The sequence below is a fragment of the Gossypium arboreum genome, chromosome 7, assembly GCF_025698485.1.
Source record: "Gossypium arboreum isolate Shixiya-1 chromosome 7, ASM2569848v2, whole genome shotgun sequence".
Lineage (NCBI taxonomy): Eukaryota > Viridiplantae > Streptophyta > Magnoliopsida > Malvales > Malvaceae > Gossypium > Gossypium arboreum.
The window spans coordinates 106,001,336-106,018,197 of NC_069076.1; the positions used below are offsets into that span (position 1 = coordinate 106,001,336).

Sequence of the window (16,862 nt, forward strand, 5' to 3'; positions counted from 1 at the left end):
TTAGTTGGGCTTTAACCTTTCTTATCTCTCTTTATCTTTTCTTTGCTATCAACATGTCACCAACATAAAGAAGTAGATACACAAAGAACCATCAACATTTTTTCTTAAAGTAGACACAACTGTCAAAACTACTTCTTTTGAAATCATGAGAAGTCATAAAGGAATCAAACCTCTTGTACCACTTTCTTGGTGACTGTTTCAAACCGTAAAGGGACTTTTTCAACAAGCAAACATAGTCCTCTTTTTCGAGACTATAAAACCCTCGGTTGTTGCATGTAAATATCTTCCTCAAGTTCTCCATGCAAAATGCGCTTTTACATCTAACTGCTCAAGCTCCAAATCATGCATGGCAACAATACCAAGCAAAGCTCGAATCGAACTATGCTTAACAACCGGAGAGAACACATCTGTGAAGTCCATTCACGAATTTGATCAGTAACCCTTTGCAACAAGCCTTGCTTTATATCCGGGTTCTTCAACTCCTGAGTCCTTCTTTCTTTTTAAACACCCATTTACAACGAATGCCTTTTTACCTTTAGGAAGTTTTACAAGATCCCATGTTCGTTTTTGTGGAGTGATTCCATCTCCTCTTGCATAGCAAACATCCACTTTTCGAGTCTTCACACTAATCGCCTCGGAATAATTAAATGGCTCTTGATTCGCATCTACATCTTCACCACATTTAAAGCATAAGCAACTAGATCAACCTCGGCATACTTCTTTGGAGGTTTAATTTCTCTTCTTGTCCTGTTTTTGGCGATAGAGTATTGCGGTGAAGAAGCAACTCTATTCTCAATTTTGTACTTGGCTTGAGGAGTTGATTCAGTATTAATCGATGCTCCACCGCTTTTGGTTTTCTTTATTGGAAGAGTCTTTAAGAGATAAGTTAGGTAGCATAGCGCTTTCATCAAAAACAACATCTCGCTAATCACAACTTTTCTATTTTCGGACACCATAACTTATAGCCTTTTACACCAGCTTTATAACCAAGAAAACGCATTTAATGGATCTCGGTTCCAATTTTCCATTATCAACATGAGCATACGCAGGACACCCAAAAATCTTTAAATCGAATAATTAGCGGGATTACCGCACCATACCTCTTGTGGAGTCTTTTCTCAATGGCAACGGATGGAGATCGGTTGATCAAAAACATGCAAGAGAGGTTGTTTACGCCAAAATGACTTCGTAAGTTGGCATTTGACAACATACATCGAACCTTCTCCATGATCGCTTCGTTCATTCGCTTCGCAACGCCGCTTTTGTTTGTGGAGTATGACGAATCGTCAAGTGTCTCATGATCCTTCCGACTTGCACAATCTATTAAACTCATCGTAATGAACTCTAAGCCATTGTCATGCGGAGGTATTTTATCTGCTTTTCCGTCTGCTTTTCAATCATAATTTTCCAAGACTTAAATGTGGAAAACACATCGCTTCCGCTTCGTGAAGAACGCCCAAACTTTTCTCGAAAAATCATCAATAAAGGTTAGCATATAATTAGCTCCACCTCTCGAAGGCACTCGGACGGCCCCCACAGATCGTAATGGATATACTCCAACGTTTCCTTCGTGTTATGGATTCCTCTAGTGAATCGAACTCTCTTTGCTTCCCAAAACACAAGTGCTCACGAAATTCGGTTTGCAAATTCCTTGTCCATTAAGAAGTCCTCTTTGCTTAATTTCGCCATGCCATTCTCACTCATATGCCCTAGGCGATATGCCAAAGTTTAGTAATATCATCATCGACAAGGAAGAGGAAGCGGCAATTTGCATCACCAAGAATAATGAGAACCTCAGAAACATATAACTTGGCAATCTTTCTTTGCCCTTTCATCACAACAAGGACCCTTTGAAATCTTTAAAACCCCACTTTCAAATGTGTATCTGCACTTTTGAATCAAGAGTACTCAACGAAATTAAATTTCTTTTCAATTCGGAACATGCCGCACGTCACTCGGTGTTCGACAACTCCATCAAACATCTTAACTTTAATTGTTCCAACACCGCGATTTTACATGAAGCATTATTTCCCATCAAAACAACACCTTCAGATCTTTTTCATAAGTTGTAAACCAATCCCGATTGGGACTCATGTGGAAGGTGCACTGAATCAAGTATCCACTCCTCGCCACTTTAGAATCATTGATGAAGCAACTAGAAGTTCACCATCGTAGTCTTCTACAACATCGCCTTCACCGAATTTTCCGGTTGTTTTCCTTTTGATTCATGAGCCTCCTTTTAATCTTATTTTGTAGCTTATAGCACTTTCGATTTAATGTGCCCTTTCTTCTTGCGAAGTTGCAAGTTTTACCTCTGTTTGAAGATTTCGATCTACCCTTAGATTTACCACGAGGATTCCGTTCTGTGTTCTACCACGATCATCATCAACATTCCGGTCTTGTCTCCCACGAACAATGAGACCCTCTCCCGAGAGTTGGGTTTAACCACAAGATGCTTCATCTTATCATACGAGGTTAAAGAATCATAAACCTCATCAACTGTGAGAGACTCGCTGCTATATAAAATCGTGTCTCTAAAGGTTGAATAAGACGGGCAACGAACAAAGTAGAATCAACCTAGATCTTCCTTATCATACTTGAACCTCCATGGCCTCCAAGTTTGAGAGAATTTCTTTAAACACTGTTAAGTGTTCGTGTACGACGCACCTTCCTCCAAACGATGAGCATAAAGACGCCGCTTCATATGCAACTTGCTTGTTAGAGTTTTCGACATACATATTTGTTCTAGCCTCTTCCATAATGCAATGGCGGTTTTCTCTTTCATCACATCCTGCAAAATTTCGTTGGACAAATGCGATGTAATTGTGTTAATGCCTTTCGATCCTTACGCTTCTTCTCTTCATCTCGTTAATGTCGAAGGCATCTTATCTATCCTAGCGGGCATCCTCTAGATCCATCTGTAAGAACCGCTTGCATCTTAATTTGCCACAACGCAAATCTGTATTGCGATTCAACAATGAATTTCATACTTCAAAGACGCCATTACCGTGATCGAGATGAATAACCCTAAGCTCGATACCAATTTGTGAAAAATAAAATAGAATAAAATAAATAAAAATAAAGAACACATAAATTTTACGTGAAACCCTTTCGGAAAAAACCACGCAGGAGGAGAAGAAAATTCACTATGTCGAAAAATTTTTACTCAAATACAAGAGGAATAGACTATGTCATTTATAGGCTTGCAAAGCCATATTCTAGTAGGATTGAAACACCTTATCCTAATCAATATAAAATAGATGGAGTTTAATAAGGTTTAAAACCTTATTCTAAAATAAAATAAAAGAAGTCTAGTTCTATATGGATTTTACTTTTATTTTATTTTCCATCGTATTTTATTTAAATAAGAATTTGGGTCACTTAATTCTAACAATTTCACCTAAAATTATAGATTTTGTTGTAAATATTATATTTTCGAGAAAGGATGTATTAATGGGTGACATAAATACTAATTTTTATTTTTATTTTTGGTAGAATTTAATTTTGAATTTTATCCGGTTAATATTATTGTCTAAGATAAAAAATACCATAAAAATATTATTTGGGCAGAAAAGAAAATATCGGAAGGGAGAGCGAGAGAGAAGTCAACTCAAAATGGGTCACAACGAGTCTCTCAGTTTTACTTTTAGGGTTGATGCTTGAGAGCATCATTTCTTACTCTAAATACTTAAATAGAAATAAGAGATACATACATCTCGTCTCTTCTCTTCCCTCCTCAACTTACTCACACTCTCGCTTGAAATCAAATCCGACTGTCACTTGAGGTACTTCTCTTCTCACATTGCATTTTACTTCTATTGATTTTATTTTCTCTTGTTTGAATTGGATGCATTCTTATTCATTTGCTTGCTTCCCTGTTTCATTTCTATAGTTGGGCTTTTCAAGGATTACAATCAATTCATATTTCTGAGATTCATGTTTGAGATGAGTTAATTGTTTTTTTCCCTCTTCGTTTTAGCTTATTTGAACATTTTGATTCTTCTCGTCTGGTGGAGCTGCACATGGACCAGGTAAGTGACTCAACCCTTGTCATTCCATTTTGTTTCAATTCACCTCTAGTTTTGCTCCCTCACGCTTTTTTTCTGAAATTTCCAGTACGAGAAAGTAGAGAAGATTGGTGAGGGAACCTATGGCGTTGTTTATAAGGCTCGTGATCGTGTCACCAATGAAACAATTGCTTTGAAGAAGATTCGCTTAGAGCAGGAAGACGAGGGTGTACCTAGCACTGCAATTAGAGAAATCTCTCTCTTGAAGGAAATGCAACATGGTAATATCGTCAGGTATGCAAATGCACTTCACCGCACAACTCATCCTATATCACATTGCTGTTTCACCACTCATTGGTTTACACTGATTTTTCTTCTGCTTGTGCTACTCTTTAACGTCGGCATATACATATTTATCAGACTACAGAACTCGTGCTATTGCTAGTTCTTCATTTTGTCTTGCCTGCCAAAGGATTTTAAGTTTCTTTTTTTTTATTTATTTAAATTTTGCTTCTCCTACTTTAACATAACATGAAGTGTGAATCAGTTATTAAAAAGTTAAGGCAACCAAAAAACAAAAAGACAATACCATACTTTTCTGGAAGCGGAAAGAAGCTTATGGTATTGCTCTACTTTCTTTAAGAAGTAAGTCAACATAGGCTTGTTCGTTAAGCCCAGGAGTTGTCTTTTTTTGATATCAAAGTTTTGAAACCATGGTATATTCTGGTCATATTCGAGAATATGAGCAAAATTCTTCTCTTGTATACAATGTCTGTAATCGTTTTTCCCTCAGCTTCTCTGATTGCTCCTTGGGTGACAGGTTGCAGGATGTAGTGCACAGTGAGAAGCGTTTATATTTGGTATTTGAATATCTGGACTTGGATTTAAAGAAGCACATGGATTCATGTCCAGAATTTGGGAAAGATCCACGAATGATAAAAGTGAGTCAGATTATTCTTCTGTTTGAAAGTTTATAAGCTCAAGGTTTACCTCTTTGGAGTTTAACAGTTTTAAAATTTCACAACGCATCACATGAAATTTTGGTTTCATTTGGCTCCTTTATGGAAGATGGATAAATTCAAAAAAAGAAAAAAAAGAAAAAGAAAAAGAAAAAGAAAAAGAAAAAGTAAAAGAAAAAGAAAAAAGAAAAATATAATTTTTATAAGATAAGTCAGGAACGAAACAAAATAAGAATTCGGCCCATAACATCTATGTTAGCTTTTTTGTCTGAATGCATTCTACATGATCTTTCTGGAAAAGTGGGATTAGAATAATACAATTTTCTAGTTACTTTACTCTCTATTTCTATTTGACAAAATCCTTAGGAAAAGCATTTTGTTTCCACCAAGCTAAAACAAGATGTAAATGTCTCTAGTAAACCAACGTTATCGTTTAATAGCTATTTTGCTTCTATCCCATCAAAAAAAAAAAGGGGAAGATTTAGTTACGATTAGAAATACACCTTTCTATCTCTTTATACATGGATCATTTCCTCATTCTATTGAAAGTATTGATCTAATGTGAAAAAAAATTGTTTGTTTTGTAATTTCATAATCCAAATTTTTAATTTTAATTTATAATATAATTATATAATTATATATAATTTAATTGGCCCTTGGGTCCAGATTATGAGACTGTATATACTCCCTCAAATCTTTAGTTGAGAGGTAATTGTAAAGGATTAAATCCTTTTAAGAAACAAATTTTTTGTTTGGAGTATGAATCAAACCAAGGGACCCTTAACTCTTAAGGGGATTGGTAGAATGAATCACAGTTTTACGACTAAAGTATAGTCGCTACAATGCGATTATTGTATATAAAAGAACCCTTTGTTGTACAGGGGAATCGAGTGTAATCAAGATAGGATTACAAGATAGGAGCATAAAAAATCCTGAAAATTAAAGCATTGCTGCATTTTGTCAGAAGGCTTGTGTTATAGGAGTTTTGATAGATAGTATTCAACAAAAGGACTTAGTTATAACATAAAAATGGGTTCTGCAGAATCCAGCGTTTTTGTTATTTACTCTAGTAATATAAAAGGAAATAAAAAGAAATAGGAAGGGAAAAAAAAGAATAGAAATTATATTTGGGAAGACTTAATAAAGTGGGTACTGTTGGTTTTCTGCTGTTTAGTAGAGATGATTTACAAATATTTTTTGAAGTGTGACTAATTGTAGCTCTTTCATTGGTAATCTTTTCATTGAAGTGTCTATTAGAAGCCATAAAGTATGTCATCTTTGATCTTACACCTTTTATGTGTTGGACAAAACTAAGTATAAATATAGTGCTGTTTGAACTGCTGTTCAAGAAATGTCTAATTGCAGAACCCTTCTCTTTATCATATTAATTAAACTATTCCAGGTTAGCATCTTGTTCCAAATGCATAAATACCTAGCTATTATCAGTCATTGGTTGACCTTGGTTATCTAATTGATTTGGCTGGTGATAAATATTACTCATAATAGTACTTTTATCATTTGATCGTCTTGCAGACATTCCTTTATCAAATTCTCCGTGGTGTTGCTTATTGTCATTCTCATAGGGTTCTCCATCGAGATCTAAAACCTCAAAATTTGCTGATAGATCGCCGTACCAATGCACTAAAGCTTGCTGATTTTGGTCTGGCCCGAGCATTTGGTATTCCTGTCAGAACATTTACACATGAGGTACTAAGAATCACCAAGTTTGTGGTTTTTTGGGCTGTGCAATGTCATATGGTTTATGTTGCTGTGTTTTGCTAGACATTTATTGTCGATTATCTCTCAAAAGTAATGTTTCATCTTCTTTCTATATGAATAATAACTATTACAAGTTGGAACAAAGAAACTTCAATTTTCTGGCAAAACGCCCGGACTTTGCTGCACGTTTGTAGGACAATAGTATTTTGTTTCTAATTCTGACAAGAAATTCTAAGGCTTAAAATAGGAAAAGATAGTCTGACGAACTGCAATTTGTTAGTAGCATCAAATAGTTTCCTTTACATCAATTTAGGATTTTTGTTACTGGGTTCTCTAATGCAACTTTAGGCCCCTTTAGAGCATCAGTAAATTAGTTTTTAGTTGGATATGTCCTAATGTTCTAGTAGAGAAGTGCTTGGCTATTATCTGCATGCTCAATATTTCAGTCATAAGCATACCAATATTGGCCCGGCTTCTAAAATTGTCACTGTCTCTAGGTCGTTACTTTGTGGTACAGAGCACCTGAAATACTGCTTGGATCTCGCCATTACTCTACTCCTGTTGATGTATGGTCAGTGGGCTGTATATTTGCTGAGATGGTGAATCAACGGCCATTATTTCCTGGGGATTCTGAGATCGATGAGCTGTTCAAGATCTTCAGGTGTTGTACTCTCCTTATTGTAGCCTCCATTTTATTTTAGTTTCAATTGCTGAAGTGGTAAAGTTCTTACTTTTGATTCTCGTGTCCTTTTATCTTTTCTTTTTTGCTACTGCATTCATTAAAAGTCTTTGCTCTGATAATCTTGGAATATGTTATTCAAAAATGATTTAGGATATTATTTAGTTATGGGGCTGTTCTTAAATTTGCATTTCAGCTAAATTTGGGTTGAATTTGGATATTAAGAGCTAATCTGTATCTTAAATGTTACATGCCTTGTAAACAAGAAAAATTAACTAAGCTAGGCAAACTCTTTTAGTTTTTCTTTGGTAGAACTCTTTTTTAAATTATAAATGGGTCGTCTTGATTATGTTTAAATTGATAGGGTCAATATGGTTTCAGGCCCTAAGCTGTTACAGTTTTAACATTTGGTGCCTATAGAAAAAAATATCTTGATGAGGTGCTTTAACTTCCATTTCGTCCTGCATTTCGCCCTAGGTACTCTTTGTTAATAATGTGTTGACATGGTTAGTTACATTAGTGTGTTTTTTTCCTCAAAAAACATTTGAAATTTAAAAAAAAAAAAAAAGATAGCCGGTAAAGCGAGTCTTGGAATTAGGAGCATGCTTGAATGATGAGTTTTTATCTGATTAAAAGTGAAATGTAGAACAATGCAATGGAAAGAAAGCATGCCATAGAGAAGCCAAATCCTTCCCATCAAATCCACTTGTTCATTTTAATCAATCTACTTCTAATAGATGCATGAAACTGAAATATCATACCTCATAAAACTGCTGAAGTCTGTTTCTCTCATCTGGTTTCTTCTTTTCTTGCACACCTAACCTCTTTGTCCTATGCCAAAGCTGTCTAAGAGTCCAACCTTTAATGGTAATCCACACAGGTGACTCAAGAAACCTTTTGAAAAGGTATTAGGATTTTGCCTAGCCAAGAATTATACCAGTAACTTAGGCTTTGTAAAACTTTCGTTAGCCTTTTATCAGTTGTCTATTTCGTGAACTTAGAAAAACAAATTTTTATTTTTTCTCAAGGAAAGGTGCACCTAGCAAGAGAACATGGAAGCAAACTATGTTTCACATACACATTAAGGGAGAGCCAAAGCAAAGCTTTTATAGCTAGGTTTAGTTGCAGTGTGACCCTTATATTTAATTGAACCATTCTATTATGCCCTGAGAAGTCATTATTTCTTTAATCTGAGTTCTATTTCATTTTAATTCTTCAAGTCACCTTTATGTGTGTCCCAACATGTCAATGAATTAAATCAATTTGGTTTAGAATTATCTGTAGACTGTGAACTCTAGCAATGCATCAAGGCCACCGAAATGCTAGGAAAGTCAATATGGTTTGACAAGTCTTTCGGTGAAGAGTATCTTATTGTAATTCGATCCTTTTATCAAATGTCTTGGAGGTAAGAGCATGGTGTAGGATTTACTCTTAAACCTTTTCCTTATTACTTGAGCAGCTTATATATTAATCTTTTAAGTGATGCCTTGGCTAAGGACTTTTGGTTATTACCGGCCATTAGCAAGCTGGATTCCCATATATCAATTAGGTTGATGAATCTTTGGGCATCCCTTGAGATTGATTCATGATAAAGTCAAGCATCACAATCCACATTGAAGTAGTGTCACACTAGTGTAAATTACTGAATGGAACTTTCATAACAAGTTTTTGGGTTAGTTTAGCATCTAGTGGCTGGCTTCTTGGTTTGGTTCCAAAAGCATTTTTAAGGGTCTTTTGGATGGCAAAAGCCCTTTTTTAATGTTGCTTTTACTGTCATGTGATCTAGAGTCTAGCCAACCAAAAGCAATGCTAAACACACCCATATTCATTGTACTTGTTCAACTAACTAGTGGCCATATGTTATCCGTAGTACTTTTATACTTCAATTTATGAGATTGGTTGCATCATTATATGCATGGAAGTTTAGCATATGCTAGTCTTTAAGCATTGCTGGTGCCTAATCTGGACAATGCAACGACTAGGAACGTTTGTAGCAGCACGACTTTAATGCATAAGGATCTTATGATCATAACTTATTTACAATTCCTTTGCAAGGCCATTACTGTTTCATTGGCTTATTTGCATAAGTTATTGCTAATAACAATATACACCATATATGTTAAATAAAATATAATGTATGTATACATGATATTACATGTTTGTAATAGTACAAGCAAATGATGAGTGATTTGTAGGGCTTTTACACCAACAGAGAGGTCAAGGGAGAAGGCGAGGTCTAATCAATGGCAATTATAGTTTGCTCAAACTGTCCTTGCTACGGTCATGCGTTGCCCTCCCCCTCCTACCCACTTCTCCCTCTCTTCTCTTCCTTCTTGACATTTCTTTATCTTCTTCTTTTGGAATTTTCTTTTTTGATTTTTAAAATGAAGTGATTTTTTATTCTAGTTTTTTTCATTTTTTATTTTTTGTTAAAAATTAAAAATAAATAACTCTTGGAACATTTTTATTTGTGAATATTGCCACATCAGCATTTCGACTAATATTGTTCGTCAGTGGCGCAAAATGCTTGATAGAATGTAAGTTGGGTGCCTAATCTTGAATAATTATTTACCTTCCAAATCTTGAAAGGTGGTATAGTTCAGGGTCAAATTTTGTAGTAACCTTTTTTTAAGTCTCACAATTTTGCTCTTCTGACATGTCATACATTATTCTTGACATGTAGAAGACAATGCGTTGTGATAAGTCATAACCATGGATACTTGTAGATACTTGTTTTTGGTTATTAATTGTTCTATCAATAGTTGTTTCGGGGAAATATCGTTCTTTGCATGAGCACCTTGTCGAGAGCAGCCTTGGAAGGTTGGCAGGATTCTTGGGTTGTTCCACTTTTGGGAAGTCCTGGAAAGCATGGCTTGGAAGCTCATCACAACCTTCAACGTAACTCTCATTTTTCTTAACTACTTATTGCCTTCATCACCACTACCTGCCACAGCACTTGTTTTCCAGAGTCTGCTCCAATCTTCCTCTCAACCATCTCTTCACGACATCTTGTTTTACTAGATTGTAGTGTCTCCTCACCTTACCAAAAAAACCCTCTGCATGTGTTTTGAATTTTGCTAGACTGCAACTTGCAGCTATACTGACTAGAGGCTAAAAGAAGAGTCTATACTGACTAGAGGCTAAAAGAAGAGTCATTTGGCATTAGAAGATATGAATGACGTCAGAAATTCTTACATTGACAACTGGATTTATTTCGTATTATTATTTTTAATTTCCTCCTGAGGAATGGCCTATTTCGGCTCTTTACTGGTATTTAACAGGTGTATATAACCATGGATACCTTCGTACATTTATGTTCAAAGAAAATGGGGCACTTTTAGTTTTAAGTCATTGAATATAAAAGAATTGTCTTCTAGGTATATATTGTAGGAAAATATTGGTGCAAATTTGCCTCCTAAAACTTGTGTGTTCTTTTTAGACTGATCTAGTATCATAACATGTTTTTTTTTATGAAGAATCTTGGGTACTCCAAATGAGGATACATGGCCTGGAGTGACTTCATTGCCTGATTTTAAGTCTTCTTTTCCAAAGTGGCCAGCTAAGGTAACATTTGTGTTTATGGCATCTAGAGGTTGTATGTTCTGTTGTGAACCTATCAGAGAGACAATTTTGTTTGAACTAATCAATACACCTTTTACTTGCAGGATTTGGCAACTGTTGTTCCAAATCTTGAATCTACTGGAATTGACCTTCTTTCTGTAAGTATTTATTTGGTGTCTTTATTTTTTGCTTCACCCGAGTGTGAATTACAAAGTATAAGTCAGATTGATTTAAGATGAAATATCGTTCATAGTTCTTGAGAGTTGTGAGCTAAAGCGACATGCCGATTTTTTTCTTATGCTAATTTGAGAAAATTTAATTGAAAGCTTTAGTGTATGCACGGATGACTTTGGACTATCATCTCGGCTCTTTTTTTTTTTTTCCCCAAAATGAAAGAGTAGGCTTCAGACTTGAGCCTAGTTATTACAAAGGTTCATGTACCTAACACTCGGTAAATCATTAAGCAAAAGAGACCAAGCCCCTGGACTTGATAAATTTTAGTACAATCTCATTCCATCTTCAAATTGGCTGATCTTAATAAATTTTAGAAAAGTGGCTTTCCTTTTGAACTTCTCTTATCTAAAGGCTACCATATTTCTGATATGGAACAGTTTTTGAGGTCTTTAACATATTATTACCATTCAGGATGATGGTTTTGGAATAATTTCATACTCAGAAATTAAGAACCATATATGGCATCTCTGCAATTTTAACTGATGATACATTCTGTCTATAAATCATCCAGAAAATGCTGTGCATGGATCCCAGCAAAAGAATTACAGCAAGAAGTGCTCTTGAGCATGAATACTTGAAGGATATAGGGTTTGTACCCTGAGGATACCTTTTGAACCGCCTTCCCCCAACTATCTTCCTGAGAAAGTGTCTATATTAGTTAAATGTATTGTGTAGCAATTTGTGGGATTTTAATTGTGAGAAATTAAATGGTGTGTGGTCTAGTCTATTATATTTTTCTTTGTTTTGTTTTGTTTCGCTGTGTTCAATTTCCCATGGACGGAGCAGATAGATTTTATATACTTTTATTAAATGGAACTGGCTTTTTTGCAGTTACCTTGGAACTCGTCTAGTAAAGCAATGCCTGTCGCATGTTTCTTTGCCTAATGAGTAATTGGGTTATTGTTTTGGTATTGGACCATTGTTTTGTTATTGGTAAAAAACATTTTTTATTTATAACCTGGCCTAGTTACTGCGATGGTGCTACTCTGCAGTGCAAATATTATACAATACAATCCTTCGGGATACTTTTTTTCTATGGCTTTTGGTTTGACCGCTGAAACAAACAGCCATAATCCAGCTATACTTTCATTTCATTTAATTATGGAGGCCGGTTGGCAATGGCTACCAAATTAGGTTTGGAATATTAGTAGCAGCAAAATCACAATGAAAAACTCATGAGAGATGTATGTTTATATACAATTATAATGATTGTGACTGAATTTGTCTCTGATATTGCGGGTGAGTTTGATGTTATTTGACTCAACGATACTAACTTAGCATTGAAATGACAAAAAATGTTAAAATTTGATTATAATTAGTCAGCGAATGATTTATGAGGATGTCTTTTTAATGTGAGTTTTTCTTTTTCAAAATATAAATAAATAATATGTTTGTTATTTTAAAATTTATTGTTTTTCACCGACGTAGAAATTTCACCGACATTGAATTTAAAAATATCTCGGGCTTGGAATAATTTAATTGAATAGGCGACTTAGGCCTTTGAATTTGACCGAATTGAACATAAGAAAGACGATGCTCCCATATGTATTGTTCGAACTTAGAAGTTTGAACATCCAAATTCCAATTCCAAAATTGGGTAAACTACTCCCATAGTCTTAATTACCTCGTATTATATTTTAGTTATTTATATTTGAAATATTACGTTTTAGTTACTTATATTATCGTGTTGTAATATTTTAAATTAATGTGGCAGGTTAAATCATCTTTTTAAACAAAATTTTGGGTTAAATTATACAATCAGTTCTCATATTTTTTATATTTTGAGCAATTTAAACTTTTTTATATTCTTTTAACTTTCTTTTTTTTCTTTTTTGTTTCTCTCTCTGTTTTCCTACCTTTTCCATTTCTTTTATCACATCAAGAGTCGAATTAGTAGTGAACAAAGAAGCAATGAATGGGTTTATAGATTTTAGTTATAGGCAATGATAGCTTTTGACTTTTTTTTTTCAGTGCTAATTTAATTTCCTTATATATTAAAAGAAATAGAGAAGATAGAAAAATAATGAGAGAAATAGAAGAGAATGGAAAATAAAGAAAACAATGAAAGTTAAAAGAACATAAAAAAATTTAAAGAGTTCAAAATGAAAAAATTAGAGACCGATTGTATAATTTAACATAATTTTTATTTGAAATGATGATTTAACGCTCTAAGTCAATTTATGTTACATTGTTAGCAACAACTAATAGTTTAGTGACTAAAATGTTACAATATAATAATATAAGTAATTAAAATATAATATTTTAAACATAAATAACTAAAATATAAAATAATATAAATAAAAATAAGCCTGAGTGTAGCCTACCTTTTCAAGTTTGGATTTGTAGGGTATTATTTCCTTTGGATTTGGATGGAAAATAGAATTGGTCAATGGCCCAACTGCTATCTTTTTCGGTTCGTTTCCTGATCTTAACTGCTAATGTGATAATATTTGTCCAGATTCATTGAATTTGAAGTCCAGAGTCGGTTGCCTTAGATTCAAACCTTAAGTCCTGGAGTTATGAATGACATGTCAATTAGATTTTAATCAGATTTGGTGGCGGAAATCGAGACTGCCTGCCTCTTTCCCGTACTGTCCAGATTCAATGAATCTAGTTTTCATATATTTTTCCACGCGTTGCAACCCACATCCCTATAATAAAAGTAAAACACTGGTGGGCAAGTGGAAGGCAGGCAGGCATTAGTTGGAAAACAACGTAATTGAGAATTTTTTTTTTGGGGGCGCCTGGGGAGCTATAAATACTCTGTTTCCCTCATTTATTCTCCAAAAACAAATTCCAAATGCACTAAGAGCCGGAATCGGAGAAGAAAGAGAGAAAGTGGGGATTCGTCTCTCTGTACTCACTTTTCCTGCCTCTACCGTCCTCTGCTTTCTCTCTTTCATTTCTTACTGTAAGTCCTCTCCTCTTTTGCATACTTGTTCGTTATCATTTCTCATAAGGTTTACATCTTTGATGAGGACCTGGGGCTTACACTGTAATTGCTGTTTGAGGATACCCAAGCCCGTGGAAAAAAACATATACATCTTTGCTATTAAATTGAGCTTACCCAAACTCATTTCCTTGCCACATCTAGTACAATAACCGTTTCATAATATATGGTTGTTTGCCATTGCTGGTCCTTTTTTTCATCTCATTGTCTATGATGAAGAATTAACATAATCCACTTCCTTTTCTCAGATTTTTTTTACAACTATGGTTTTCTGGGTTTTTGGTTACGGGTCACTGGTCTGGAACCCGGGGTTTGAGTATGATGAGAAAGTCATAGGCTTCATCAAGGATTACAAGCGTGCTTTTGACCTTGGTAAGTATTTTATCAATATAGAACAACATTGATTAGTTGTCGGTTTTTTTTCCGGAATTTTTGTTTTATTTTTTATTCATCCTGATTATTTCATATCGCAGCATGCATTGATCATAGAGGTACACCAGAAAGTCCTGCAAGGACTTGCACCTTGGAACACATTGAAGGAGCCGTATGCGTAAGTGGCAGTTGACAGTAACTCTTTCATTTCAAATGGGATACACTAGTTATCAAGTCTGTGCCTTCATTTTTCTCTCCTTGTTTACTTCCATATTGTGCTGATTAAAAAAAAAAAGCCTGGATACTGTGATTTTGTGTGTTGATAATTATTGCTAATTATTAGTAGTCTTGTTAAGAACTGCTTGTTTTCTTTGTTTGCTAACTGTGAAGTACTTTTTCCAGTGGGGTGCTGCTTATTGTGTTCGGGGCAGTTCTGAAAGGGAAAGAGCAGCAATGGAGGTATTTTGCATCACACTTTACATTGCTTTATTTCTTTCATTTAAGCATCCTCATTATTTCAAGTATTAGTTGTCTCGATGAGTTTTCATATTACTTGGAAAGTGATCTTTTTACCCACATTTTGTAGTACTTGGAGCGGAGAGAATGTGAATATGATCAAAAGAATCTAGTGGAGTTCTACAAGGTACAAGATGGTGTTTTCAAATTTCTTGTCTTGCTTATCTGTCTATGTTTGTTTGTTTGTTTCAGTACTTATGTTTATATGTGATTGCTTTCTATCAGGAAGCAGATCCCCTGCAGCCTTTTCTAACCGGAGTTATTGTGTAAGTCACCACCCATGCTTCTATGTTCCCATCGTATCTTATTCCCAAGTTTGATAGATATCTGCAGAAAGCATTTTCTTGGTGCATAATTTTGTTAATAAAATTGTTCAACCATGCAGTTTCACATCTACTCCAGACAAAGTTTCAAACAAGTATTATTTGGGGCCTGCTCCCTTGGAGGAAATGGCTATGTAATATTCTGATCCTTTCTTTTTGACCTTTTTCAACCTTTTGATGAAAATTTTATGTTACTCATGGATGTTAGCTTTTCAGGCAAATCGCAACCGCTGTTGGACCCTGTGGAAACAATAGAGATTATCTTTTCCTGCTGGAGAAGGCCTTGTTTGACATAGGTTAGTCTTTCTGACATTTTTCTATTTTCTTCATCGAATTAAAAACAATACGTTGAAGGTTGCATTGTGTTTTTGTAAATAGGTCATGAGGAGGACATGGTTATAGAGCTGGCAAATGAAGTAAGGAAGGTGCTTGCAACATTGGGGAATGGGGTTTCCAAGGAGAAGCAGTTAGTAGGATCTCCTCTGAAGATGCCACTAAAATCCCAAACCCAGACCTACATCCCTACAAGTCAATTGCTTCTGCTTCCCAAAGCTGTTGCAATGGACTCCTAGCTTTTCAAAGAACTCTCTAGTCTCTAACAGAAGAGAAGGCCAGTAACTTAACGAGAAGGGCGAACCATTATATTTCTGTTTCTAACCTATTCCTTCAGTCTAAATCTAGTTCTTCTAGTAGAGAAGATTTTTTTGTCCAAGTATATATCCAGAGCGACATCTTTAGGGTCTCACCAGTATTACTACTACTGATTTAGCCTGATTGTGATCTTGGATATAACCGTTTAAAAGTTCTTAGTTTCTGATGAAAGAAATGAAAATTGCTCTTCAATTGCTTCTTTTTTTTTGAAGATCCCATTTGAACATTAGCAGCTGGCAGGCTGCAGCAACCATATGCTTTACTCATTTTGTTGGTGAAAAACTAATTGATTGTACTAATATTGACACCAACAACCATCTATTTTGACAGGAGGCATTTCAAATTCGTTTAGAGGTCATCAAATGGGAATCGCAGGAAAGCAAGTGATAAGATGATAGAGAAGTTATGATAGTGTTGATACCTAAATTCTGATATTCTATTGAAGATTTAAAGGCATTATGATTAGTCCATTCAGTTCAAGTCTCGTCCAAACAAATTAAATATTTTCTCTATATGGGTATTCCTTGCCCCACAGTCCTCTCAAAGTTATCACTTGCTAGCGTTATCTAAAAGCATGAGGTGCCACAGATAATGATATTCTGATTAAGTACGAGTTTAATGGGCAACATACCTGCGGTTGAAAAAGTGTATATTAATATACATTTAAATAATATTTAAGGTAGTTAATATTATTATATTTTAATAAGTTATCACTTTGAGCTGTTTATATCATGCATGTCTTTTGTGGTGGCGCATAAATGTATTTTGAAAATGATGTGTACAAAGAACTTTTGTTTATTAAGACTATTTTGACAAGATTTTTATGAATGTATCATATTTGAATTTATACGCCATATGAATTGTAGATTATTTTCAAATTGATGATATATC

At 34.8% G+C, this 16,862-nt stretch overlaps 2 protein-coding genes across 3 annotated transcripts; both read left to right on the forward strand.

The window, feature by feature from the left end:
- Nucleotides 1–3,544: 3,544 nt before the first annotated feature.
- Nucleotides 3,545–12,001, forward strand: LOC108454774 (cell division control protein 2 homolog A). Its single transcript, XM_017753347.2, has 9 exons — nucleotides 3,545–3,785; nucleotides 3,980–4,031; nucleotides 4,117–4,301; nucleotides 4,828–4,948; nucleotides 6,500–6,673; nucleotides 7,183–7,346; nucleotides 10,841–10,928; nucleotides 11,030–11,083; nucleotides 11,671–12,001. The coding sequence occupies exons 2-9, from the start codon at nucleotides 4,023–4,025 to the stop codon at nucleotides 11,758–11,760; spliced, it is 885 nt and encodes a 294-aa protein (XP_017608836.1). The 5' UTR covers nucleotides 3,545–3,785; nucleotides 3,980–4,022; the 3' UTR covers nucleotides 11,761–12,001.
- A 1,887-nt stretch (nucleotides 12,002–13,888) lies between these two features.
- On the forward strand, nucleotides 13,889–16,789 carry LOC108470497 (gamma-glutamylcyclotransferase 2-1-like). 2 transcript variants are annotated; one of them, XM_017771836.2, is made up of 10 exons: nucleotides 13,889–14,070; nucleotides 14,358–14,481; nucleotides 14,583–14,659; nucleotides 14,884–14,940; nucleotides 15,068–15,124; nucleotides 15,223–15,263; nucleotides 15,383–15,454; nucleotides 15,537–15,616; nucleotides 15,699–15,930; nucleotides 16,302–16,789. In XM_017771836.2, the coding sequence occupies exons 2-9, from the start codon at nucleotides 14,373–14,375 to the stop codon at nucleotides 15,890–15,892; spliced, it is 687 nt and encodes a 228-aa protein (XP_017627325.1). In that variant the 5' UTR covers nucleotides 13,889–14,070; nucleotides 14,358–14,372; the 3' UTR covers nucleotides 15,893–15,930; nucleotides 16,302–16,789. The 2 variants fall into 2 exon arrangements, with proteins under 2 accessions (XP_017627325.1, XP_052886855.1); XM_053030895.1 differs by lacking the exons at nucleotides 13,889–14,070; nucleotides 14,358–14,481; nucleotides 16,302–16,789 and having other exon boundaries at nucleotides 14,636–14,715; nucleotides 15,699–16,182.
- Nucleotides 16,790–16,862: the final 73 nt, after the last annotated feature.

Bases quoted from the DNA above. Each gene is read 5' to 3' on its own strand.
- LOC108470497 (XM_017771836.2), top strand. From the start codon at position 14,373: ATGGTTTTCTGGGTTTTTGGTTACGGGTCACTGGTCTGGAACCCGGGG. The intron at 15,264-15,382 runs GTAAGTCACCAC...TCAACCATGCAG, and splicing joins TTTCTAACCGGAGTTATTGT to TTTCACATCTACTCCAGACA. The intron at 15,617-15,698 runs GTTAGTCTTTCT...TTTTGTAAATAG, and splicing joins GAAGGCCTTGTTTGACATAG to GTCATGAGGAGGACATGGTT.
- LOC108454774 (XM_017753347.2), top strand. The intron at 4,302-4,827 runs GTATGCAAATGC...CTTGGGTGACAG, and splicing joins CAACATGGTAATATCGTCAG to GTTGCAGGATGTAGTGCACA. The intron at 6,674-7,182 runs GTACTAAGAATC...CACTGTCTCTAG, and splicing joins TCAGAACATTTACACATGAG to GTCGTTACTTTGTGGTACAG.